Source organism: Rhinolophus sinicus, linkage group LG11 (assembly GCF_036562045.2).
Source record: "Rhinolophus sinicus isolate RSC01 linkage group LG11, ASM3656204v1, whole genome shotgun sequence".
NCBI lineage: Eukaryota > Metazoa > Chordata > Mammalia > Chiroptera > Rhinolophidae > Rhinolophus > Rhinolophus sinicus.
This window is the reverse complement of record NC_133760.1, coordinates 8,959,026-8,984,235: the sequence shown is the minus strand read 5'-3', so window position 1 is coordinate 8,984,235 and position 25,210 is coordinate 8,959,026. Positions and strand designations below refer to the sequence as shown.

The 25,210-nt window shown below is 55.1% G+C and overlaps 1 protein-coding gene across 2 annotated transcripts; it reads left to right on the top strand.

Moving 5' to 3' along the window:
- The first annotated feature begins 71 nt into the window (after positions 1 to 71).
- CLASRP (CLK4 associating serine/arginine rich protein) lies at positions 72 to 25,088 on the top strand. 2 transcript variants are annotated; one of them, XR_002139463.2, is made up of 21 exons: positions 72 to 162; positions 1,173 to 1,300; positions 8,390 to 8,487; positions 9,008 to 9,109; positions 9,313 to 9,392; positions 11,603 to 11,687; positions 12,903 to 13,051; positions 14,012 to 14,108; positions 15,107 to 15,185; positions 15,270 to 15,343; positions 16,456 to 16,497; positions 18,978 to 19,193; positions 19,309 to 19,596; positions 21,296 to 21,559; positions 21,874 to 21,917; positions 22,256 to 22,316; positions 22,531 to 22,589; positions 22,668 to 22,714; positions 24,218 to 24,300; positions 24,653 to 24,677; positions 24,941 to 25,088. XR_002139463.2 is itself a non-coding variant. In XM_019754892.2 (21 exons), exons 2-21 carry the CDS (start codon positions 1,202 to 1,204, stop codon positions 24,981 to 24,983), a joined length of 2,031 nt encoding a protein of 676 aa, XP_019610451.1. In that variant the 5' UTR covers positions 72 to 162; positions 1,173 to 1,201; the 3' UTR covers positions 24,984 to 25,088. The 2 variants fall into 2 exon arrangements, 1 of the variants encoding a protein (XP_019610451.1); XM_019754892.2 differs by having other exon boundaries at positions 21,874 to 21,913.
- Positions 25,089 to 25,210: the final 122 nt, after the last annotated feature.

The following is a 25,210-nucleotide window of genomic DNA, read 5'->3' as shown; positions in this document are numbered from 1 at the left end:
GGCTCCGCCCCGCCCCGCCCTCTCCTCCAGGCCCCGCCCTCCCCTCGCGTTAGCGGAAGTGCGCTCTGCCACTCTCCACCCCTCCTCCTTCGCGCGTCCTCCCACTTCCGCTTCCGGTGCGGGACGCGCGCGAGCGCAGCGGTGGCAGGCGGCGACGGGCCGGTGAGTGCAGACGGCGGGCCCCGATCTCCTGGCCTTGGGGTGGCATCAGCCCAGCTTCGCCCTTGCCTCGGCCCCTCCCCAGGCTGCTGTGAACCTCTGTTCGGCTGCGGCCCTGAGGGCCGCCCACCCCACACATCTTGCGGCCTGCGGGGCCTCAGGCCGCGCCCCTGCCCCCGCGGTGGGCCGGAACTCGCCGGGTTCGACCCGGCCACTGGCCACAGGTCCCGCCCCCTTGTCAAAAAAACAGCCCGAACCCTCAGGCGGAGGCAGGGTCCTGGAGTCATTTCCAAACCCCCGGGCTTCGTCCCTGTCCACTAGCCTTGGCCCTAAACTCAACCCACCCCCTCCAGTCTGCCAGCTCCTCCTCCTTCAGCCTCTGCTCCCCTTTTTACGCCCCCCTCCCGCCCCATTCAGATTCCTTCTTTAGACTTCAGCCCCGTTCTAGTCTTTTCTTACTGCCCTCCCCCATGTCCCCCCTCCCTCAGGCGGCGTCGTCCTCCATCCACGCCCTTCATCTGCCCTCGAACTCCATCTCTATGCCACTACTCTCTACCCATAAAGTGTTGAGTTCTCCTTTTCCTACCCCCGCCTTCATCTGCATCCCCTACAACCCACCTCCATCCCCACGGAAGACCCCCGGTAGGAGCCATTTCAGCTCTTTCCTGTCCCTTGAGCTCCAGGCCCCAGCTGCTCAGGTTCTGCGTCCAGACCTTACTTCAAACTCGTGCTCCTTCCATTCCAAAACCTTTCATCCTTGATTCCAGGTCCTTGAATTCCTTTCCCAGAGATGGATGCTCATTCCAGAATCACCTGGAGGATTTTCAGAATGCCCAAGCTGCTGGCTCAAAGTTGTCAGGGATACGCCTGAGCACCTGGTGCATGGTTCTGCAGCCTCATTGCTCTCCCTGAAGCTGGCGTTTAGGATCAGCTTTGTCACCAACTTAAGTGACTTTGATTCTGCACATATGTTTTTACAGCCCATCTGACATTCCCCTGTCCTCATCCCCCAGGTTGAGGCCTCAGGCCTGGCCTCTCCACCATGTGGCACGAGGCTCGGAAGCATGAGCGGAAGCTTCGAGGCATGATGGTCGACTACAAGAAGAGGGCAGAGCGGCGCCGGGAGTACTATGAAAAGATTGTGAGTAACTGGCTTTTAGTCTGGGGTGGGCGCTCCCCTGCAGGGTGGGGCCCTGGTCATCCTGGTAAAATTTGGCTTTGGAAATATGCCAAGATAAGAGCGCAGTTTCCTCAGGATTACATTCAGTCATCAGTTTATGCATTGGTAAAAACCTGCCCCATTCTGTTCATTAGAGCAAAGAGCAGTTTGGTGTGGCCTCAGCACAGAGCTGGTGTTAGGAGGAAGGTCTGTGTAGTACTCACAGCAGTTCGTATATCACACTGGCCAGCTCTGGAATGTAGTGTGTCTGTCTTACAGCTGTATTCGCAGTGCTCCCAGAGAAGCTCAGCTGTTCTTGAGGTTTGGCTTGGCACCCTGCAGGAGTGCCATCAGTATTCATCAAATGAACGCTGACCACTTCCCTCTCCTGTTTGATACTTCAGTTGCTTTTCGAGAGAGCACACTTGATCCCGTGACCTAAAAGACCCTTATGGTCTAGCCTCCATCAGCCACTCAGCTTCATCCTTGGGTAGCGCCAATGTCCTTTCTTGTGTCTCTACCACCGCAGGGCATTGTGCTTGTAATGCTTTCCCTCACCTGTTTAACTCCTACTTGTCCTTGTGACCCCAGCTTGAAATGGCACTTTAGTATTGGGTTACGTCTTCTGTTTGATGATATTAATATAAACATTTCCGTTTGCTACTGCATCACTGCCCCAGCCTCCTCCCTGGTCTCGCAGCCTCCAGTCCTGCTCCCTCCAACCCACCCTCCTCAAAGGGGCCGGAGAGGTTTTTCTAAAACACAAAGCTGACCATGTCCCTCCCTTGCTCAGAACTCCTCCATGGCTCCCTAGTGCCCTTGAGGGAAAACCCAGGCTCCTCACCACAGCCTTCAAGGCCCTGCTGGTCTGGCCTCCCGCACACCACCCTGCTCTGCCTGGTTCCTTTGCTCAAGCCATCTGGTCTCCTCACGACCTAGGCAACGTTCTCTAACACAAAGGATGTATCAAGAGTAGAAGTTTACCTCCCAGAACTATGTAGCCCCCTCTGGCCACAGCGCCTCTGCCTGTGCTCTTCCTGTACCTGGCTAACCTGTCAGATCTCAGTCCGCAGGGAAGTCTTCCCTCATCTCCATCACTCAGTCAGGTGTCCCTGTAAGTGCTGTCATAGTGCCCTGCCCTTTCACCTTTGTGGACTTTAACATACATATCCAGCTCTCTAAGACTGGCGACTAGGTATATTTGGGTCACACTTGCATACCAAGCTCTGGCCCAACAAATTTTGAAAAAATAGATGAACTAAAACAATATTAACAATAACAGTTACGATTTTAATTGATCCTTCTCAGGCACCAGGCTGTGTGAGAAGAGCTTTAGATGAGATGAGTGATTTCTTTGAATCCTCACAGTCACCGTGGGACAGAGGCTGCTGTTATCCTAGGAGAGGAATCTCTGAGGGCTCCTCACTTCCCATGAAGGAACCACTGGGCTAGAGGGAGACCCCGTCTCTGGTGGTGTCAGAATAACTATAATATGACCACAAGGGCAGGGCCTGAGTCTATGTTGGTGATAGTTGAGGCCCCAGCAGTGGGCCAGGAACACAGCCAGTGCCCAGGAATGAATTGCGGCCAAAGACCCAGCGCCTGCTACTTTGGCACATTCTTTCTAGTCCTTTCAGCCACCCTGAGAGGTTGGTATTGATCCTTGTGTTAAAGGTGAGGCTGATAGTAACGGCTAATGCTGTTGAACATTTACGTTTTAATCACTGCTGAGCACTTGATATGCGTCTCTGCTCCATCAAATCCTCACCCCAGCCTAGGAGGTGGCTCTCATTACCTCCGTAGATCAGATGAGCAAACTGAGGCCCAGAGAGTCCGGGCCATAGCAAGAGGGCAGAGCTGGCGTCTTCGCCCTCTCTTAGCTCTTCACCTGGGCTTTCTACTGCAGAAATAGTTCAGAGAGGTGCAGCAACTTGTCCAAGGTAACACAGCCAGGAGGCAGAATGCCAAAATGGTTAGGTCCTTAGAGTTTGGAGTCATAGATCTCTGGGTTCAAATCCCAGCTATTCCACTTAGGGATAGTGTGACTTTGGGAGAGTGACTGTCTCCCTGAGTCTGGTTGTCTGATCTGTATGTGAAGTACTGTAGCATGTAGAATCAGTTCTGGCTGTGAAAAATATAAGCCTAAAACATCAGTGGCTTAAACAAAATAGAAGTTTGTTTCGTTTTCCACAGAGAAGCCCAGAGGTAGCCAGTTCTGCTCAGGGACCATTTTGTTGTTTAGCTATTCATGGTTTCTCTTCCCAGTGTTGTCTCAAGGTGTAAGGGGGCTGCTCAAGCTCTAGCCATCGTCTTCATGCCATCCAGCAGGAATGGAGGAAGAAGGGGAGGAGAAGGGACCAAGGTGCTCAGGCCAATTGTTATATGAGTTTCTAGATGTTTGCATATGATACTTTACCTCATATCCTACTTGTCAGAAAGTAGTCCTTTGGTCACATACAGCTGCAAAGAAGGCTAAGAGGTGTAGACTTTATTCGTTGGCCTTTGTGCCAGATATATTAGGAGTCCTGTTGCTATTGGAGAAGGGGATTGGATGTTGGTTTCCAGTCCACGGTCTGCCACAAGTGGTGATGGCGGTGGTGATGGGGGAACAAGCGTCGTTCCCTCACAGGACCATTGCGGTGTTCAGTGAGATTGGGCGCACAGACCACTGCGTGTGGGTCTGCTCAGGGCAACTTTCTCAGTAAATGCTAGTTCTTATTGTTACTGACGTTGTCCCTACTGCCAGGTAGAGCTGGGATTTGTGACCAGGTCGATGCATGGTGTAGAAGAAAGAAAAGGCTGGAATTGGGTCACTCTGAAGGCCTGGGACTCCAGGCTCTTCTCCTCTTTAGTGGGAAGCTCCTTCAGCTTTATTTTCCCCTCGGGACAGTGGTGGTGACAAGCCCCTCTCACTAGGGCTGACGGGTAAGAGCTTCAAGAACAAGAACAGTGTCTGTGGGGTGCTTTGCGGTACCAGCCTATACAAGCTGTCATTGTCCCCATACGTGCACGTGATCAGCATTCGGATCTGAGCCACCAAGCTGTGGACGGTGGCAGTGGCTGGTGGCTGCTTTGAGGAGGGGATGGGCCGCTCTCATGGTCTCTCATCTTATTCTTGGGCCGAGAGAGGAGGCTGTGGAGTGAGTGCTGAAGAAGCTGAGGTAGGCTGAACGGCTTCTCTGGCAGACAGCTGGTGTTCTGCTGCTGATATGTGGACCTTGGTTCTGTCATTGCTCCTGTCCTTGTCAACCTTCTTTTATTATTATTATTATTTCTTTTTTTTCTAAATTGGGCAACAGTGTGTTTTTCCAGAACCCGTCAGCTCCAAGTCAAGTTGTTGTTTTTAATCTAGTGGAGGATGCCGCTCACAGTGGCCGATGTGGGAATTGAACCAGCGACCTTGGTGTTATGAGCACTGCACTCTAAACAACTGAGCCAACTGGCCACCCCAACCTTCTTCTTTAATCAGTGGTTTGCATAAAGAAACAGAATGTTGATATGAAAGTGGGAAATAAACAGGTCTCAGGTATCAGTCCCCCATCCCAGTGCTGCCCACTCTAGGTCATCACCATGTGAGACGGTCTGTCTTCCACACTGGACTTGGAGCCGTGAGGGCAGGGCTGGTGCTATCTCAATCACTGCCATGGCCCTAGCACAGAGCCTACACATAGTAGATGCCTGCTTAACAGTGGAATGAATGAATGAAAGACTCCATGAAGAACTCCTGACCCCATCTGTTCCTGGAGGCAGAATAGCCTGTGGTTAACAATGGAATTTAGATCTTGAAGAACTATTTGTTCTCCGTGTTCATTGCAGTGTCATTGAACCATAGCCAAGATGTGAAAACCTTATTGTCTATCGACTGATGAATGGATAAAGAAAACGTATATGTATGCAGTGGAATATTATTCAGCCTTAACAAGGAAGGAAATACTGTTACATGGAGGAACTGTGAGGACATTATGCCTAGTGAAATAAGTCAGTCACGAAAAGAAACACTGCAAGGTTCCACATACCCCGTTTCCCTGAAAATAAGACCTAGCTGGACAATCAGCTCTAATGTGTCTTTTGGAGCAAAGATTAAGACTGGGTATTATGTTAATTTTTGCTCCAAAAGACGCATTAGAGCTGATTGTCCGGCTAGGTCTTACTTTTGGGGAAAACATGGTATATGAGGTACCTAAAGTAGTCAAATCCTAATTCTGCTTATTACTGATGTGATCTCAAGCAAGTGGGCCTCACCCCTCTGAGCCTCAGTTTCCTCATCTGGAACATGGGGACAAGAGTAGCACCTTTCTCCCATGGTTGAGAAGTTTGAGAAAATGCACATAAAACACTTAGTCAATGCCTGGCTTTTAGTACAGTTAGTTGACTTGTCCAGAATCTCCCAGCGGAGCCAGGTTCTGGACCTAGGTTTTACCCCCAGCCAAGTGCTTTTTCTTTTGTGATGCCAGCACTGCCAGTGGCTTCCCAGTACCTGCCAAAGTCCATCCTGCCCAGAGTCTTGGCTGTGAGAACTGGGCATTTGGCCTGAAGCAGCCTCAGGAGTGTGAGGAGGGTCTTGGCCTTAAACTTGGCCAGTGGCTGTCAAGGGACTGAGAAGCTGTGCGGCCTGAGAGGAGGAAACGAGGGAGATGGGTGAGGTGCAGGGTAAGGAGTTAGATTCCAGTAGCGCCCCCCCCCCCCCGCCAGCCCCTGTGGCCTTGGGGGTATCCCCCCTCCACTTGGTCAGGTATGAAATGAGGACAGTAATGGCCCAGCTCCTGGCACATAGAGAATGCAGGATAGACAGTGGCCCGATACCAGCAGTGGCCATTGCTGAGTGTCGTCCTCAGCGCCTTGCAGTGGCAGGGGCTCCTGCTTATCTTATGGCTGGGGTTGGTGTGGGAGATGGCGAGGAAGTGCAGGATCTCGGAAACCTGATATTGTGGGGTTTTCCTGGGGGGCTCATTCTCCTCACCTGTCATGAGTGTTCCTGAGTGCCTGCTGTGGCCCAAACCGTTCCAGGCCCTGGGGATACAACAGTGAACAGAGATCCCTGCCCAGGGGAAGTGAAGTGTGGCAGACAGGTGATCGGTGAATGTGAGGGGTACACTCGGGTGGTGGTAGGTACTCTGAAGCAAACAGTGGGTCAGGGAGACAGAGGAAATGAGGGCTTGTGGGGTGAGCTATTTAGATAGAGTTGACCAGGACGGCTTCTAGAAGATCTGACAAAATTGAAGGGACAACCATGCGTGAGTGTGTTGCAGGCTGAGGGCAGAGCAAACGTAAAGGTCCTGAGCGGAGCATGGGGCAGACGGGCTGCGTGGAGCAGAGCTGGGAGAAGGTAGAGAGGCTCTAAGCAGGGGAACACAGCCTAATAGGTTTTAGCAGAACCCCCTGACCACCGCGTGGAGAACGGAGTGCAGAGGGGGACGGTCGCAGCAGGGGCCCTAGAGGAGGCTGCCGTGTGGTCCCAGTGAGAGGAGGTGCTGGCTGGAAGGGAGTAGCGGTGGGCAGGGGTTGGGTGCTGGGAGGTGCTGCCGAAGCCTGCCCAGGCTTTAATACTGGGCCCTCCGACATGGCACGTAGCTGGAGTGCAGCCAGGGCCCGCGCGTGGGGTGCTCGGCATGGAGCTGCTGCTGCTGCTGCCAGATCGGCTCCTTTCCTGCCACCGTGACGGTGCCTCGGAATTGTGAGCCCCACACGAGGGCTCAGGCCTGAGGGGCGTAGACTCGGGGACATTCTCCTCCATGTTAGTAACTTCTTTTTTAAAGCAGCTTTTTTGAGATACAATTCGCATACCACACACTACTCATTTCATGTGTACAGTTAAGTGGTTTTCAGTATATTTAAGTTGTGCAACCGTCACCACAGTCTAATTTTAGAAAATTTCACGACCTCAAGAAGAAACCCTGTACCCATTAGCAATCAGTCATCCTTCCCCTCCCCAAACTTCCCAGCCCGGGATAACCACTATTCTGCTTTCTGTCTCTGGATTTGCCTGTTCTGAACATTTCACATAAATGGGATCATACAACGTATGGCCTTTTGTGTCTGACTTCCTTCAGCGAGCGTAGTGTTCTGGGAGTTCACCTGTGTTGTAGCGTCAGGGTTCAGTGCTTCATTCCTTTTTATGCCAAATGATATTCCATTGTCTGCATGCACTACATTTTATCTGTCAGCCTCTGATGGCCATTTCGATGGTGTCTACCTTTTGGTTCCTGTGAATGATGCTGCTGTGAATGTTTGTATACCGCGTTTCCCCAAAAATAAGACCTAGCCGGGCAGTCAGCTCTAATGCAAAAATTAATGTAAGACCCGGTCTTATTTTGCTATAAGACCTGGTTAGACTAGAATAGAATAGAATAATTATAATAAATACCGGGTCTTATACTAATTTTTGCTCCAAAAGATGCATTAGAGCTGATTGTCACGCTAGGTCTTATTTCTGGGGAAACACGGTACAAGTATTTGAGTATCTGTTTTCAGTTCTATTAGGTGTCTACCTATGAGTGGAATTGCTGGGTCACGTGGTCATTTTTTGTTTAACTTTTTGAAGAACCTAATTTCTCCACATTCTTGTCAATACTTGTGAGTGTCTGTCCTTTCCGTTTTAGCCGTCCTACTGAGTGCACAGTGGTGTCTGTGGTTCTGACTAGTATTTCCCTGATGACCAGTGACACTGATCATCTTTTCCTGTACTTGTCAGTCCTGGGGTCTTAGAGGCTGGCCCAGGCCGAAGTGCTCACACCTGGCTCTGAATGAGTGGCCCTGGGGTGGGTGGGGCTTGAAGAGTTGGGGGGTAATATTTTAGGAAGGGAGGGCCTGGTACTGGCTCTGCAGGAGATTGGGCCAGCTCAGAGCTCCTTGCCACCACCTCGAGAGGAAACCCTTCCCTCGTTCCCAGAGGTTGGGTGGCCCCCGTTAGTGCTGCCACCCCGCCGCCCCTGTGCAGGTTAGTTCACCTCTGAGGTATGGCCTGCCTGACAGCAGAGGTGAGTTCACTGCTGAACTTGGTTGTGGTGGGGGTTGGTGGGCAAGGTTTGCAATTCATTTGGGAGGTGACCTCCGTCCTGTCCACACTTGCAGAAGAAGGACCCAGCCCAGTTCCTGCAGGTACATGGCCGAGCTTGCAAGGTACACCTGGATTCTGCAGTTGCCCTGGCTGCAGAGAGCCCTGTTAACATGTAAGACTGAGTTTGGGGGGCTAGGTAGTGTCTGTGACTGAGTGTTGGGGTCAGAAGGGACCTGGGGTATGTAGAGATCTTTGGGGACTCAGATAGGCAAGGTGTGGGCTGCATGGGAAAGTGACAGTCACCAGCTAAGGAGAGCCAACAAGGGCTGGGATAGAGGCCCCAGGGAGCAGTGGTGGTTGGAAGACTTAGAGGGGAATGGGTGGGGCCGGGGCCAGCGTCAGAGGCCAAAGCAAAGCAGGGAGTAGGTGGCAGGAGGGGATGTTTCAGGTACTGGGGCTTGGCAAATGGCTCCTGGGACCTGGTTCAAGTTCCCTGCTCTGGCCTTGTTTCCGAGAAATACTCAGGCCCGCTATTCAGGCAGGTTTGCAGTTTGAGGGATTGAGAGATGGAGGGAAGGGGCGTGGGGTTCAGCGGGCTGAGGGCCAGGCTCCCAAGCTTGAGGTGGCGGGGAACAGGTGTGTCCTGGGCAGTGGGGACCCTAAGCGCCTTGCACCCCTGCTCCCCACTTCAGGATGCCCTGGCAGGGGGACACCAACAACATGATTGACCGCTTTGATGTCCGTGCCCACCTGGACCACATCCCTGACTACACGCCCCCACTGCTCACCACCATGTAAGCTGCCTCCCCCAGGGCTTGCCAGGCGGGCAGTCTGACCCTGGCCTGTGCCACCTTCCTGGAAAGGAAGAAGGTGTGCAATTGGGGAGCACCCCATCCCGTCATCCCCCAGTCTGAGCTGGGCCCCTCATACCCCCTCCTGCTCACTTGGGGTGGGATCTGCCCTCATTCTAATCCCAAGACCTTGACCTCTGCCAAAGCTCCCCAGAACAGGAATCAGACGAGCGGAAATGTAACTACGAGCGCTACCGAGGCCTGGTGCAGAACGACTTCGCCGGCAGTGAGTGATCTGGGGTGCGGGCAGTGGTCTGGGGGTCGGGGGTCCCTAGAGACTGGAAGACCTAGACAAGTTTGGGAAGACAAGTTGTCTCCTGGTGCTTTCTGCTAAGGGGCCCTGGGCTTGGTCCCAGCTCTGTCCCTCTTGGGGCCTCCACCTCTGAAATGGGTACAGGAGGTGCCTGCTGAACGAGATCGTCCTGCCAAGGTCGCTTCCACGTCCCAGGCCACCTGACTCTGTAGTGTTGTTTCTTTAAAAAATTGGGGAAAATTGGAATGACACATTTTTTCCCCCATCTGTATGTTTCCCCTGCCTGCGTGGGTCATTGTCAGCTCTGAAGAGGAAATCGCTCCTTGTTTTAAACAATTATTTAAACAGACTTGGATAGTTTGCCAAGCTTTCATATATGTCCAGTATTGTTCTCCAAGCCAGCGCCGTTGCCACTTCCCTGCTCGGCTTTGCCCGGGGAGTTTCGGACCCTGGCAGACATGGGCTTTTTTGTCTGTGTTATCTCATTACATTTGCACAAGCACCCAGCAAGGCAGGGAAGGGCCCCACTTTACAGATGAGGGTGGTGAGGCTCGGGTTGCGGGATACTGTCCATGGAGCTGCAGTTCTCACCCTGCCCTTAACCAGTGCTGCCACCTGAGGGCCAGCTCGCACTCTACCTCACCTCCCAGGGACATGGAGCCTCCGCTTCCTGGGTTTCCCTGTGGAGTTAGAGGAGGAGGGGCCACACGAGTCCCTTGGCCTGGTGGGTCTTCGTCTCCTCCCTCCCTCTGGGCCTCAGCTTTTCTATCTGTAAAACAAGGTAGATGGGCTGGGCGAGCTGGGAGGTGACACAGTCTGGCCTTCCCGGGCTCCAGCAGCCATCCCCGAGAAGGGTGGTAATGATGGGTTCTGTCCCACGGGATGTTTGTGAGGGTTCTGAGAGGGGTGTATAAAGCCCTGGCACCGAGCCTGGCATAGTCAGCTTTCCCTGTGGATTCGCTCTTCCTATATTTCTTTGTTTCGAAGTTAGACATTTTAGCATCTCTGAAATCCAAGATTGCCCAAATTCTAGCAATCAGCAAGGCCTTAGCATCAGGGCAATTCATCATCGCTGACAACCATTGTGGTTTTTGCCTTCACCCAGAGCCATACGGATTCTTGGTGATGGAGTCAGGGTTTCCCTTTGTTCTGTCTGACTGTATTCATTCACTCATTCCCACAATTCCTGAGCACCTGTGGGGTGTCAGGCAATTCTGGGATCTGGGGTCTAGTGCGGGAGAAGGCAGCATCCATATAACCATGAAAGTGGGTGCTAATTGCAAACTAACGCAATGTTAGGATCGTGTTGTTCTGTGAGGTGCTCGACCGACCAACCGATCGATCTAGGGTCAGTGAAGAGTGGATAGGAGCTCCCTGCTGAGGAGAGGGAGGCTGTAGGCCTCTCGACGTGAGAACAGCCCTGTTGGGAAGGGGGCGGCACCCTGGGGGAACAGAGGCAAGGCATAATTGGTGGGAGCAGGGAGAGCGAGGCAGCTTGTGTGACAGGTCAGCAGGGTCTCTCCCCTGGGGCTTCGTACACTACGAGCAGGAGCTGGCATGGCTGCTGGAGCCAGGGAAGGCCAGACTGTGCCACTTCCCGGCTCGCCAGGCCCGTCTACCTTTCTTTCCAGATAGAAAAGCTGAGGCCCACAGAGGGAAGGGGACTTGCCCAGGTCCCACAGTGAGTCGGGGTGAGATCAGGGAAGGCTCTGGTGCACTGCTGTGCCCCACATGGTGGGTATTGTGGGTGATCAAGAGCGCCGATTTCTCCCAACCACACTTAATTTAACCTGAACCACAGAGAGGCACACAGTGGAGTGGCCCATTGCAGTCCAGCACTCAGGATGGGTTTGTAGTTCTGAAGTGTCCAGCCAGAGGCCTCCCTAACAGTGATAAAGTAGCAGTGCCCAAGTACCAAGCACTCACTGCCAGTGGTCCTGATTTACTGAAAAGGAAACTGAGGCATAGAGCAGTGAAGTCTCTTGACCAGGGTCACGTGGTGAGTCATTGGTATAGCCAGGACCCTACCACACACAGTTTGTGATTATCTGGAAATAGGTAACTGCTCATGACCGCGCTTGAGTTGTACCCACCCTCCTACCCCCACTGCGTTCTTGTGTCCCCCCCTGAAGTCCCAGCGTCCCCAGCCCCCTGTGACCCGCGTGCCTCTTGCCTTGCCACAGTCTCAGAGGAGCAGTGCCTGTACCAGATCTACATTGACGAGTTGTACGGAGGCCTCCAGAGACCCAGTGAGGACGAGAAAAAGAAGTGAGTCAGGGTCTGGGACACGGCGGGTTAGGAGAGGCAGGAGGACTGGGAGCCCGACCAGGACGTGGCCTCATCCATCCTGTCCCCCTGGGTCTCCCCAGAGCTGGGGCCGGTGCTCAGCACACAGTAGGTGCTCACCTAATGTTTAGAGGAGGAAGCAGCAGCCCGAGGGGAAAGGTTGTAAAACCTTTTACAGTTTTCAAACTTGCAGAATGGTGGGAGGTACAGTTAAGAGAGCAGGCTCTGCGCAGATACAGGCCTGGGTTCAAATCCTGCCTGTGAGGACGTCCCTCTCTGTGCCTTTGGGGTGCTCCTCTGTAAGATGGGGCCAGCAGGAGGCCTTTCTGCATGGAGTGGCGAGGATGGCAGGAGATGGGGCTTGTGAAGTGCTTGTGCTGTGCCTGCCGTGCAGTAAGCTTGCAGTCAGCAGCCGCTGATGGCACTGGAGATGGGCTTCTCACGGCTGTGCCCTTTGAGGAATGGCTGGGGGTGCGGGGCCTTACCCTGGATCAGGGAGATCCCCACGTCCTTCTCGGAAGAGCAGCAGTCGGGCAGTCTCGCTTATCTCTCCACCAAGTCTTCGCACTTGCTGTTCCCTCTGCTAGGGGTGGCCTTCCCCTCCTCCAGGGCAACTGCCATCCCTCCTATTTGGCAGTCACCTGGCGCCTTGACTCCTTCCCCTCTGCTGCTGAGCGTCCCCCTCATGAGCCTAATGCTTGCTGCTTCTCTCCATCTGGAGAGTTTTCTCGGATGTGACTGCAATCCTCATCCAAGAGCACACTTTTAGGATGAGATTGGCACTGGGAAGGCAGCGGGGAATACTGACTAAATTCAGCAGCAGACACGCGCTCGGCCCCTGTTCTGCTCTGGGCCAAGCTTAGCCGCAGTGTTACCCGAGATAAGTCTGGGCACTGCCCTCACGGGACTGTGGTAGAGGGAGACCGACCTGACAGGAATGACCCAACATGGGCAGGGCCGGGAGCTCAGAACCATGGAAGGTCTTGGCTGGCGGGGGTTGGGGCGGTGGGGCGGCTTCCTTAAAGAGGAGGTATTGGAGCTGGGCCTGGAGGAAGAAGGAGAAGTTGGTGGGAGGTGGGCGCAGAAGGTTCCAGGCTTAAGGCCTGGAGGTGAGGGCGCATGGAACTCAAGAGGCTGGTTGGTGTGCAGTGTCCTCTCCCATGGCACTGCCCTGGCTCATGGGCTCCCCCGTCCCAGGCTGGCAGAAAAGAAGGCTTCCATTGGCTACACCTATGAGGACAGCACGGTGGCCGAGGTAGAGAAGGTGGCGGAGAAGCCGGAGGAGGAGGAGTCACCGGCCGAGGAGGAGAGCAACTCGGACGAAGATGAGGTCATCCCCGACATCGGTGGGGTCCCCTCGCTGCCCTCCCCACCCATCCCGCAGTCCCTGGGCATCGTTTTGTGTCTCGTCCCTCACCCTCTGTGGGGTGCCCCGTGCTCACGAGCCCCGTCTCTCCCTCCCCTGCTCCAGGGCACGCCAGCCTTTGCTCTCCTCCGTCTCATGTGCTGTTCCTGGCTCCCCTCTGTCCTTTCATTTCTAGGACGCTGCTTTATGATACTGGCTCCGTTCTCTTGCGCTTGGGTTGGCCTCCGTCTCTCCCTCCCCTGCTCCAGGGCACGCCAGCCTTTGCTCTCCTCCGTCTCATGTGCTGTTCCTGGCTCCCCTCTGTCCTTTCATTTCTAGGACGCTGCTTTATGATACTGGCTCCGTTCTCTTGCGCTTGGGTTGGCCTCCGTCTCTCCCTCCCCTTCTCTTTCTCTGCCCTCTGGAAAACAAGTATTCATCTAGTTATAGAGCCATTCCTCACCCCCCTGCTGGTCCCCTTCCTCAGTACGCAGCCATCCAGCCATCCACCATCTCTCCCTCCTCTCATCCCAGCCCTCAGCCAGCTGGTGACTTCCACGCACATGTGGAAAGCGTCCATCCCACTTCCACTTCTGCATCAGGCATCCAGCTCCTAGACACTTGCGACCCACGCCCCTGCCTCCACCCACCCTGTTGGTCCCGAGTACTCTTCCCTCTTCCTTCACTCCCCCCACACGCCTTGCTCATACATCCCCACTGCTCGCTTGTTTGGGAACTCATTCATCGCATCACCTGCCCACCCCACCCCCACCATTTATTGTGTCCACTTCTGGCCAAGCCCTGGGCCAGCCTGGGGACGCCGAGATGAGCTGACTCGTTCCCTTCCAACAGAGGCCTCCAGTCTGGTGGGCGCCCCCCGTCCCTACCTTCCAGGGCACTGCCCTCTTCTCCCTGTCCTCTGGCTTGGCTTTGACCCCTGACAGCCTTTCTCTTGGTGCAGACGTGGAGGTGGACGTGGACGAACTGAACCAGGAGCAGGTGGCAGATCTCAACAAACAGGCCACAACCTATGGCATGGCTGACGGTGACTTCGTCAGGTGAGGCCTGCTGGCTGACCCCCTTGCCACCCGACATGGCATCTCTGTCCTTCCACTTGATACTAACAGCCACCCCATTCCTGAGCACTTGTGTGCCTGGCCCTGCGCCAAGGGCTGTACACACAGGCTTCTCTGTTCATGGGCCGGGGCCTTATAACCTGGCTTCACCTGGGCAGAAATTGCTACACCCAGCCCCGGGGTGACCTGTGGTGATCTGATGGGATGACGCTCCTGGGCTTGGTGGACAGCGCCCTCTAGTGGAGAGGCTTTGTTCACTGGGTCATTCCCTTGCTTGGCTGGTTGAGCCTCTGCCCTGCATCACACCCTGTGCAGAGCACACAGAGTGGCCCCAACTAACAGGACAGTGAGTCGGAATCTGAATCCCAGGTCTGAACACAGCACCCTCGGTTCAGAACCCTCTGTGGCTCCCACCTCACTCAGTAGCAGCCAGTGTCCTCATCATAAGATCTCAGCTGTCTGGTCCTCTGCGTGTCCACCCACACACTCCCCCCCTGCCCAGTCTCATGGCTTCCTTTCTCCTCAAGTGCCCGAGGCCCCACCGAGCCTCCGGGCCACTCTGTGCTGTGAGCTCCACCAGCATCTGTGCAGCTTACTCCTCAGCTGTTGTCAGCTGTCACTGCCTCGTGGCTTCCCTGACTCCCTGCTGAAAGCTGCTGCAGCTTCTCCCTGTTCCCTGGCACTTCCTTTCCCCCTCCGTGATTTATTTTGCCGTCCAGGTGTTCACCATCTAACATACCATGTGTTTCATTACCATGGTCATTGTCTGTCTTCTCCCCAGAATGTAAGCCCATGAGGATGAGGCCTTTTTTTTTCTTCTTTTTTTCTCTTTTTCTTTCTATACTGAATCCCCAATACCTAAAATAATACCTGGCATGCCGTAGGTGCTCAGGGCTGCATGATTGAGGCCCTTACCTCCTGCAATGACTCTGCCTCTGGCCTGCCCCCTACTCCTGCGTGACCCTTATCCCTCCCTTCAGGATGCTCCGGAAGGACAAGGAGGAGGCAGAGGCCATCAAACATGCCAAGGCCCTTGAGGAGGAGAAGGCCATGTACTCGGTGAGGGCTGGACCGGCCGGGGAGGGGGCAGGAGTGTGCTCTCCTTCCGCCTCCCTTACCAGCCTGGTCCCCACCCTGCTCCAGGGCCGTCGCTCCCGGCGCCAGCGGAGGGAATTCCGGGAGAAGCGGCTGAGGGGCCGTAAAATCAGCCCACCCAGGTAGGTTGGGCTTGCCTCCGGACCCTCAGAGTCTGGGGGAGAGGTCTGGGGCTCAGGAAGACTCTTTGGGAGCAGACTTGTGTTTTGCGGAGAGAGTCCTAGTGGGGTAGTGAATAAGGAAGTTTTAGAGGTAGAAACTGGCCCTGAGGGGTATGGACGCCCTGCCCTGCCAGCCATTCTCACTCTGCTGGTCTCAGGGTCCCTGCCAGGCTCCCTAGGAGCCAGTGGGAGGTGGTGAAAGGTGGCTGGAAGAGTTGAGGTGTGGGGGCTGCTTGGCCGTTTCCTCGCTGTCAGAGTTCGGGCAGGTGACTGCCTCTCTCAAGCTTCAGTTTCCTCCTTTGGAAAAGGGGTACTGTTACCCCCAGGAGAGGGGCCATGTTAGTGCCCACCTTGAGGTCTTAGGCTGGTTTGGATGAGGCTGGCTGGTGTGGTGCGGAGAGCCTGTCTGCCACAGCCTCTGAGGCCAGGTGGCCCCAGGCAAACCCAGGCCTCTTTTTACCACATCTGTTCTGCTCAAGGAGAGCGACTGAGGCCTAAACGACTTGTGGGTTCAGAGTTTGGTGTGGGGTCTGGAAAATGTTCACTAGAGAGTCACACTGGTTCTTACTGTCGTTGTCATCTTCATGGAGGCGCAGGTCACTATAATGTGGAAAAGCACCAGCTTGGGGCCATGTGACCTGGGTTGGAATCCCAGCTCCTTCATTTGTGAGCTGTGTGACTGTGCAAGTATCATCTAAGACATGTTAGTTCTTCTAATTTTATCGTCATCATCATTGATAAGCCAGGACCCAGTTAGCAGAACCGGGAGTGTGGAATGAGAGGAGGGACATTTCTAGTCAGGGGTCCACCGACCAAGCAGGACCAAGGCTGCTGAAGTCCTTGCTGCTCAGGGTCAGGATGGGCTGGGCCATTGTTTGGGGGGTGGGGTTGAGGTTCAGGCTTTGGGCAGATCTGTGGTGGGGTATGCAGAGGGATGAGGGCAGGGCCCATAACGTGGCGGCAGCCCTCTCGTTACTGTGCCCAGTGCCTGGCCTTGGGCGCCCAGGTTGGGCCCAATTCCATGCCGGCACAGATCCCAAACCCCAACTTGTCCCACCCCATTCTCTCCATAGCTATGCCCGCCGAGACAGTCCCACCTATGACCCCTATAAACGGTGAGTTCCCCAGGGCCCCAGGAAACAGCAGCCACCAAACCCCTTAATGGAGGGTGGTGAGGAGGGGTTGGGGGCGGCTACCCTGTAGGGCGCCCTGAGCTCATGGACAGGGTGATGTATCCTGGGGGTCTTAGTACATGGTGTCAGCTGTGGGTCTGAATCATTTTTTTGTTTTCCAGAATGTTGGCCCATTTTCCCATTTTTTTTCTTTATACGTGAACCTTCTTTAATTTTCTGATCTAATCACAATGGAGTCTTGTGTTAAAAATGACCAAAGATGGCAGAAATGTGTGACTTAGAAATTGAAAGTCTCTTTAATCTGAACTCCCAGAAATAAGCAATGAGAACTAACAGGCACAAGTGGCCAGACCATGCACACGTGTCTTCTGGCTGTGGCAGTGGTTGGGGAGGGGCTGTGAGGGTGGACATACCTCAGTCTGACCCATCTTCCTCTTGAGAATGGGGTCGGAGGGACCTGCCCCAGAGGCTCTTGGGAGGATATGTAACGCGAGGCATGTACACCTTTTGGTGAGGCGTCTGGCTCAGTACATGGGAGCTAAGAAGGCTGTGAGGCCCTTTCTTTTACAAAAAAGGCTTTGTACCACACTTAATGTGTTAGAACTTGCTTCCCCCACACACACACTTGACATGCGAGGTGTGCTAAAACAATATGGTGAATGTTTAAATTATTTTTTTTGTTTTGTTTTTAAAGATTTTATTGGGGAAGGGGAACAGGACTTTATTGAGGAACAGTGTACTTCCAGGACTTTTTCCAAGTCAAGTTGTTGTCCTTTCAATCTTAATTGTGGAAGGTGCAGCTCAGCTCCGGGTCCATTTGCCGTTGTTAGTTGCAGGGGGCACAGCCCACTATCCCTTGCAGGAGTCGAGGAGTCAAACCAGTAACCTTGTGGTTGAGAGGACGTGCTCCAACCAACTGAGCTATCGGGAGCTGAGCGGCAGCTCATTGACTTCATTCTAGTTGCGGAGGGTGCAGCTCGCTGGCCCATGTGGGAATCAAACCAGCAGCCCAGTTGCCCAGAGCTCATGCTGTAACCAACTGAACCACCCATCTACCCTGAATGTTTAAATTAAAAAAAAAAAATTATTACAGTAAAAGACAAATTGCCATTAATCCCCCTCAAAATACTCCCCCTCTCTTTGAACACACTCATCTCGTCATTCTTGACACTTTTTTTTTTCTTTTCTTTTTAAAAATTTTATTGGGGAATATTGGGGAACTGTGTTTTTCTAGGACCCATCAGCTCCATCTCCATGTCAAGTCGTTGTTTTCAATCTAGTTGTAGAGGGCGCAGCTCACTGGCCCATGTGGGAATTGAAACAGCAACCTGTGCTCTAACCATTGAGCCAACCAGCCACCCACCAGTGGTTCAGCTCCAAGCTCAAGCCCATGTGGGAATCGAACCAGCGACCTTGGTGTTATGAGCACTGCGCTCTAACCATTGAGCCAACTGGCTGCCCTCTTGCCACTTTCTGAAGCAATTCTGGAAGTCCTCTTTTGTGAGTGTCTTTAGTTGCACTGTCATAGCTACCTCGATGTCCTGAATTGATCCAAAATGTTTTCCTTTCATGGTCAATTTTACTTTGTTAAAGAGCCAGAAGTCACATGGTGCCAGAGCCGGTGAATAAGGTGGATGAGGACACACCGTAATTTTATTTGACAGAAATTGCCGTACCAGAAGCAACGTGTGATACAGATCCTTTTCATTGTGATCAAAACATACGGTGAATGCTGCTGCTGAGCACCAGCAAATGGAAAGGCAGGGATCTTCAATACAGGAAGCAGCACGTCTGACCTTAGTAACAGTGTGAGTGTGACAGGTTTCACCTTATTCAGTGCAGTCAGTCGGGTGTGAGCTACAGTTGAGAGAAGGTGTGTTTTAAAGCGTGTTGTAAATCACCCTCCATCATGACAACGCTCCATGTCGCACATGGCTCCTGGTACGGCAGTTTCTGTCAGATGAAAACATTGCATGTGTCCTCATCAACCTTATTCACCAGATCTGGCCCCGTGCAACTTCTGGTTTTTTAATCAAACACAAAAAAGGACTTCTAGAGCTGCTTCAGAAAGTGACAAGAATGATGGGATAAGTGTGTTTGAAGCAAGGTCGAGTATTTTGAGGGGGATTAATGGCAGTATGTCTTTTACTGTAATAATTTTATTTAAACATTCACCATATATTTTCATCACAGCTCATATATTGAGAAATTCTTCCATGTTAAATACAGACATCTGCTCGTCCCTTTTTCACAGCCACCTGAAGTCAGTACAGTTCTGTCCCTCTCTTTCCTGGCTATTTCGAGAAGTGCCTGGTCATGAAGCAGATGTGTCCCTGGGCTGTGTCCCTGGGTGCTAGGTGGCTGGTGCCAGGTCTTCTTGTTTCTGTTGCTCTGAGTGCATGTCCTTGGCTGGCAGACAGGCTCGAGGAGCCTGGTGACTGAGCACCCTACCTGCTCTGTAGGTCGCCCTCGGAATCCAGCTCCGAGTCTCGTTCCCGCTCGCGCTCCCCGACCCCGGGCCGGGAGGAGAAGATCACGTTCATCACCAGTTTTGGGGGCAGCGACGAGGAGGCAGCTGCGGCTGCGGCAGCAGCAGCTGCATCAGGGGCCACCCCAGGGAAGCCCCCCGCGCCCCCCCAGCCCGGCGGCCCCGCACCGGGACGTAATGCCAGTGCCCGGTCGGTAACGCTCACGCCGCCTGCCCTACACCCTGGCCACCGTGGGGGGGACGCGGGGGCAGGGGAGGGTCACGACCCTAGCTGGTGCTGACTGGCCCCCGTGCCCCGCCTGCAGCCGCCGCTCCTCCTCCTCCTCCTCCTCCTCTTCTGCCTCGAGGACCTCCAGTTCCCGCTCCAGCTCCCGCTCCAGCTCCCGCTCCCGTCGCGGCGGAGGCTACTACCGTTCTGGCCGCCACGCACGCTCCCGCTCCCGTTCCTGGTCCCGCTCTCGCTCCCGCTCTCGGCGTTATTCTCGGTCCCGAAGCCGTGGCCGCCGGCACTCAGGTGGGGGCTCTCGAGACGGACACCGCTACTCCCGCTCACCCACCCGGCGTGGTGGGTATGGACCCCGGCGCAGAAGCAGGTATGTGTGGCCTGGTGCACATGGTGGGTGAGGGGCATGGGGGTGGCCTGGGCCCTGAGGTCAGCGAGACCAGGAAGCGCTTGGTGTGCGTGGGAGGTGTGCGCACTCTGTGCGGGAACTTCGAGCATGGAGACACGGGGGGAACACAGCCGCCGAGCTCAGGGACACAGTGGGGACAGGTGACTGAGCCGCTCTTCTCACAGGGAGTTCCTGGGCTGAGGGTAGAGAGGTGCGTGTACTCGAGGGTGTCCTGTGCTTTGCAGTAGGCCCTGCCTTTAGTGCTGGGGCGCTCCATGGGGAGGGGGCCAGAAAAATTATGGCAGCCCTTTGCGGGGGAGGCAGACAGCGTCAGAGATAAAGCATGTGCGGACTGGAACATTATTCTTGTGTGTCCTGTTACCCTGTGGGTCCGGGGCTCAGCTTGGGCCGCCTCTGGGTGAGAGAGAGCATGGCCCATGCACCTGTCTGGGTGTAAATTCTGGCCCTGCTAGTGAACTTGCAGGGCCTCGTTTCTTCATCTGTGAAATAGAGATTAGTGTCCCCTTCGAGTCATTGTGAGAGTGTGACAAGTAAATCCATGTAAGTGTTTAGTGTTTACACAATAACCGAGTACTTGGGAAGGGCTGTTACTGTCAGCATTGTTGCCTGTGTTACTATTGCGTGCATCGCAGCGTCAGCTACCTGCAGGGTCTGGCAGGCAAAATAGAGGAGCCAGGTGAACTAGGGAGCACACACCCCATCCATCGGGGCTCTTGGCTACTCAGTGCCAGGCCTGGTGTTGCCCAGTCTTCTGATTTCTCAAGAGAAGTTGAGTCTGGATTTTTAAAGGGCAGCTCTTGTTTTCTCAATAGTGCTGACAAATTTGAACTTTGTGAAAATACAGGACGGGGATCACATATATGGTGCTGGAAAGAGAACTGATTCTGGGTGGTGAACACGCAGTGTGATACATAGATGATGTAATACAGAATTGTGCAGCTGAAGTCTATGTAACTTTACCAACAATTGTCACCCCAATAAACTTTCATAAAAACAAACAAACAAACAAACAAACACCTGGGACAGCCCCAACAGAATCCGTGTGGGGCCCGGGTTTGGCTTCCAGGCCATTCCCTGTAGGCTGACTCAGGGCGGCAGTAGGAGAAAGGCTGGGGGAGGGGGTCTGGTCACATCTCGAAAGCCGGCCTTAAGGTGAGCCCTAGCTGAGGAGCCCTGGCGTCCCGAGCAGAGAGGATGGGGTGCTTGTCCCCAGACTGGGTCCTGTGGGTCTGCTCCAGCCTGGTGGGGCGATGGGTGATCCCCACGGGTGTGAGACCCTGGGCCCCGGCAAGGTGAGGAGGGGATCAGGGTGTAAATGAGGCCACACCTCCTGGGTGCCCAGAGCTGGGCACAGCGTGTACAGGGGGGAGCTGATCAGCCAGGTCTTGCCCTCAGAGGTCACCTCCCAGGGAGGTGGGTGAATGGAAGTCTAGTGAGTTTTAAGGTGGTTGTATCTAGAGGGTGGTCTCTGTTTAGACTGAGCGAGGCCAGGGAGCAGCGGGAGCTATTTCTGCAGGAAAGGAGCTGGGGGGAAGTGGAGTCACACCCAGATCAATCTCAGGGTCTCGAAGGAGGACTGATGATTGGAGCTGAATGGGCGTATGTGTGAATGGGGTCCCTGGAGCCTCACAGCTGTCCTCCTGCCCTGCCACACCCCCAGGAGCCGCTCTCGCTCGGGGGACTGGTACAGGCGGGGTGGCCGGGGTCCCCGGCACCACAGCAGTAGCCACAGCCACAGCAGCTGGTCCCTCAGCCCGTCACGCAGTCGCAGCCTCACTCGGAGCCGTAGCCCCAGCCCAAGCCCCACTCCCAGCCGCAGCCCCAGCCGCAGCCGCAGCCACAGCCAGAGTCACTCGCCATCACCCCCAAGGGAGAAGCCGTCCAGGCCAGCAGCGTCCCCTGCTGTGGGCGAGAAGCTGAAAAAGTAAGCAGAAGCCGGAGGGGGGAAGAGGATTGTCAGCCTAGGTGGGGGATGAACTTCACTGTTCTCTTTTTGAAGGGAACGTGTTCTTGCCCCAGAAGTCTGAGGACACAGCCCTGACCTGGGAGGTGGGCCTGAGGAGTTGTGGCCTTGCCTTAGATGATGGCTTAGAGGGGGTCATGGGTCTGTCCTAAGGGATCTGACAGTGACTGTGTACCTCCTTGGGGGCATCTGAGGCCCATGGCCTTGAGACTCTGGTCTAAGCGCAGTGCTGAGACTGTGGGGTCAGAAGTGGCAGTGTCCTTTCCTCCTACCAGGACCGAACCTGCCGCTGGTAAAGAGACAGGAGCTGCCAAAGTCAGTAAGAATTTGGAACTCCCCCGTCTTACTCCCGCCAGCAGCAGTGCCCGAGAGCTGGGCCCGGTGGGCCTGCAGGGGGGCCCGGGTGGGTCGGGAGATCCAGCCCCGGGGATGGAGGGGGGCTAGGAGGACTCTACCCTCATGAGGTCCATGTCCCCCTCCCCTCCTCACTGTCCATCAGGCCTCCATCTGTCCCTGGGCCTCCAGACCCTCATGGCGGGTGTCCACAGCCAGCTCCTCCCCATATTCCCCTGCAAGTCCCAGGCTCTTGGATAAGGTGGGCTGTGGGAGCTCTGGGACACCCACCCGCCTCTCCCGCCTCTTCTCCCCCTTCCCCAGCCCAAGCTGACACCGCAGGAGAAGCTGAAGCTGAGGATGCAGAAGGCACTAAACAGGCAGTGTATGTACCCCTGTCTGTCCCCCAAGCCTTCCAAGCTCCCCCTCTTCCAGCTGGCCCTGGGGAGGCACTTTGGCAAAGAGGGGTGTGCACACCGCTCTGCTGCCGCCATGCTGAGGGCCTTGGCGGGCAGGTTGGCCCTCTGGGCTCGGCTTCCACATGGGAAGGGGAGCTCTTGCGGGCACCCCTCAGCCACCGTGTCCCTCCCTCCCCACAGTCAAGGCGGATAAGAAGGCTGCTCAGGAGAAGATGATACAGCAGGAGCATGAGCGGCAGGTAAGGGTGGAGAGGGTGGGGCTCCGGTGGGGTGTGGGGTGCCGGCTGGGCCAGCCCTCATTGCCGCCTCTGCTGCAGGAGCGGGAAGATGAGCTTCGTGCCATGGCTCGCAAGATCCGTATGAAGTAAGCCGGACCCCACTCCCTGCATCGTCTGGGCTGCCCGCTCTGGGTGGATGGAAGTTAGAGCCCTTACCTGGCCCTCAGTCTCCCCCCTCCATCCACAGCTTACTCCAGTGCCAGCCTCCAATGCACATCATCTTTGCTGTTCTCCTGGCGCAGCAGGCTCTTCCCCATCCCCCCTGGTTCCCTCCCTCACTCCACTGAGTGGGTGTGGGTGGGGGGGTGTCTCCCTGACCACCTGTCTAGAGTGGCACCCCAAAACACTCTGTCCTCCAGCTCTGCTCTGTTTGCTTCATAGCAGTCACCCCCGCCTGGCGTGCACTGTCTGTGTTTTGTTTGCTCGCTTATTGTTGGTGTCCCCACTGAGAGGCCCGGTCTGGCTGCTGGTCTGCTGTGTGCTCAGCTCCTAGAACACTGAGGCGGTGCTCTGTTTGTTGAAGGGCTGAACTCAAGCCAGCCCCGTGGCTGGTCTGGTCCGGTGCTGGGAGTCGGCTCCTTGTCTCTCCCCTCTACTCTTCTGGTATCTTCCACTGCAGCGCTGAGTAGCTGGGAGCCTGGGGCAGACTGAGGTCCAGTGCCAGCTCTGTCTGACTGTGTGGCTCTGGGGTGGGCATTCGGACTCTTGGTGCTGACTTCACCAGATAGCTGGGGATTAGTGCCCAGAAAGCCTCAGACCCCCCGGGGTCACACTGGAAGGTGCTCCAGTGGGGGGGGCGGGGCAGGACTGTGTCACCTGTTAACTCATTTCTGGTTCCACCCTGTACTTGCTGTGGGTCCTTGGACAAGCAGCTTAACCCTTCAGAGCCAGGACTCCTTTCTCTGTGAGATAGACGTACGAGTCATATGCGCCTGCCTCGGCGGGATCCTCCTGTAAGACTGCCAGTATGGTGCCTGGCACGTGGGAAGGCCCGATGCCCACCGTCAGTGCTGTTAGTCGTTGCCATCGTTCATTGCACATGCTTTGTGTGTTGGGCTTCCGCGCATGCTGTGCGCTTCCACTAGGAGGCAGGGGGCAGAGTGTCCATGGACTCAGTGTCATGCTCGGTCACCTGGGTTCTGATCCCTCCTCTGCCACCCACCAGCTGTGGGCCTTTCTCTTGTCTGAGCCTCACTTTGGAGTAGTTGTCAGACTTCAGCCTGATGAGGGTCGGAGGCCCCCAGTAAGCGTCCTTGGTGTTGCAAATGCTGGTTATTCTGACAAAGACCAATTAAGCACTTAGCGTGTAAGTCCCTGTGTGCTGTACTGAGTGGGACAGGAAATGATCCAACTGTCCAGCCCTCCTTTCCGTTGGTTCATAGCAAGGCCAGCTGAGATCGGGGTCCCGACTCTGCCTAGCCAGCATCTGCTCGGAGCTCAGTGTCCTCATTTCCAAGTGGGGGTGGTTTGCTGTTCCAGTGAGCCTAGGATGTGCAAGCACCTTCCCTGGGCAGGTGACCCAGCCAGCCCTGAGTTCAGTGTGCTGGGCCGCATGCTCACCCCTCCGGGGTTGCCTCCTGTTCCTGCAGGGAGCGGGAACGCCGAGAGAAGGAGAGAGAAGAATGGGAACGCCAGTACAGCAGGCAGAGCCGCTCGCCCTCCCCCCGTTACAGTGAGTGTCCCCGTGGTCACAGGGTCAGAAAAGCAGGGCTGGAGGCTATGGGGCATTAAAAAAAAGAACATCAAAACCGGTTACAAAAAACCATGGTACGTTTTCATGTTAGCAGCCTTCCCTAAATTAAAACTTAAGACCTGAGTACGCATGCACACACGGTGTTTCTTCAGTCACAAGGGAACTGCAGGAATGAGAAGAAATGCTCGTTCCCAATACATTGGTGTGGGCCGGGGCTGCTGCTCGACGAGCCCATGTAGCCTCGGCTGGAGACACCCCGGAAGTCTAGCCCTGCAGCTGGCTCCTGGGTCCGGGGGTTTGGCTTTGTCCTCAGCTCCTCCTTTCATTCCAGGTCGAGAATACAGCTCTTCCCGAAGGTAAGCAAGCCAGCCCTCGAAGATCAGCTTGTCCTGTGGTGGGAGGCCCAGCCCGAGTCCTGCATCCCCACCCTGCAGCCTCTTGTTGGAGCAGCTGCCTTCTCCCTTGGGAACCTCCCTCCTCCACAGCTGACTCCAACCGCTGAAGCCCTAGTGGTCCCCAAGCTTGTCCGTGCATGTGTATGTGTGTGTACACATGCACATAGCAGGGTTCCCAGCGTCCTGCCCAACCCTCATGGGGCCCCTCCCCTTTCTCTTTCCAGGCGTTCAAGGTCCAGATCCCGAAGCCCCCATTACCGACATTAGGCAGAAGTGGTGGGGTGAGGGGATGGGGGGGCAAGGGCTCAAGCTGTGATGCTGCTGGTTTTGTTCTCTAACAAAATAAAATCAAACGTTATTTAATTCCCTTCACCTGGCCTCCGTGTCGTCCATGTGGTGGGTGTAGGGCTCCCAAACCCCAGTGCCCATCGGCCAGCAAGGCCAGCTGGGAGGGATCTTGCTGAGGTTAGAGGACAGGCGCCAGTGCTGTCCTT

What these genes read in the sequence shown, in the direction of transcription:
- CLASRP (XM_019754892.2), top strand. Translation starts at nt 1,202, where the DNA reads ATGTGGCACGAGGCTCGGAAGCATGAGCGGAAGCTTCGAGGCATGATG. An exon ending in GCAGAACGACTTCGCCGGCA is followed by an intron (nt 9,393 to 11,602) that starts GTGAGTGATCTG and finishes GCCTTGCCACAG; the next exon opens with TCTCAGAGGAGCAGTGCCTG. An exon ending in AGTGAGGACGAGAAAAAGAA is followed by an intron (nt 11,688 to 12,902) that starts GTGAGTCAGGGT and finishes CCCCCGTCCCAG; the next exon opens with GCTGGCAGAAAAGAAGGCTT.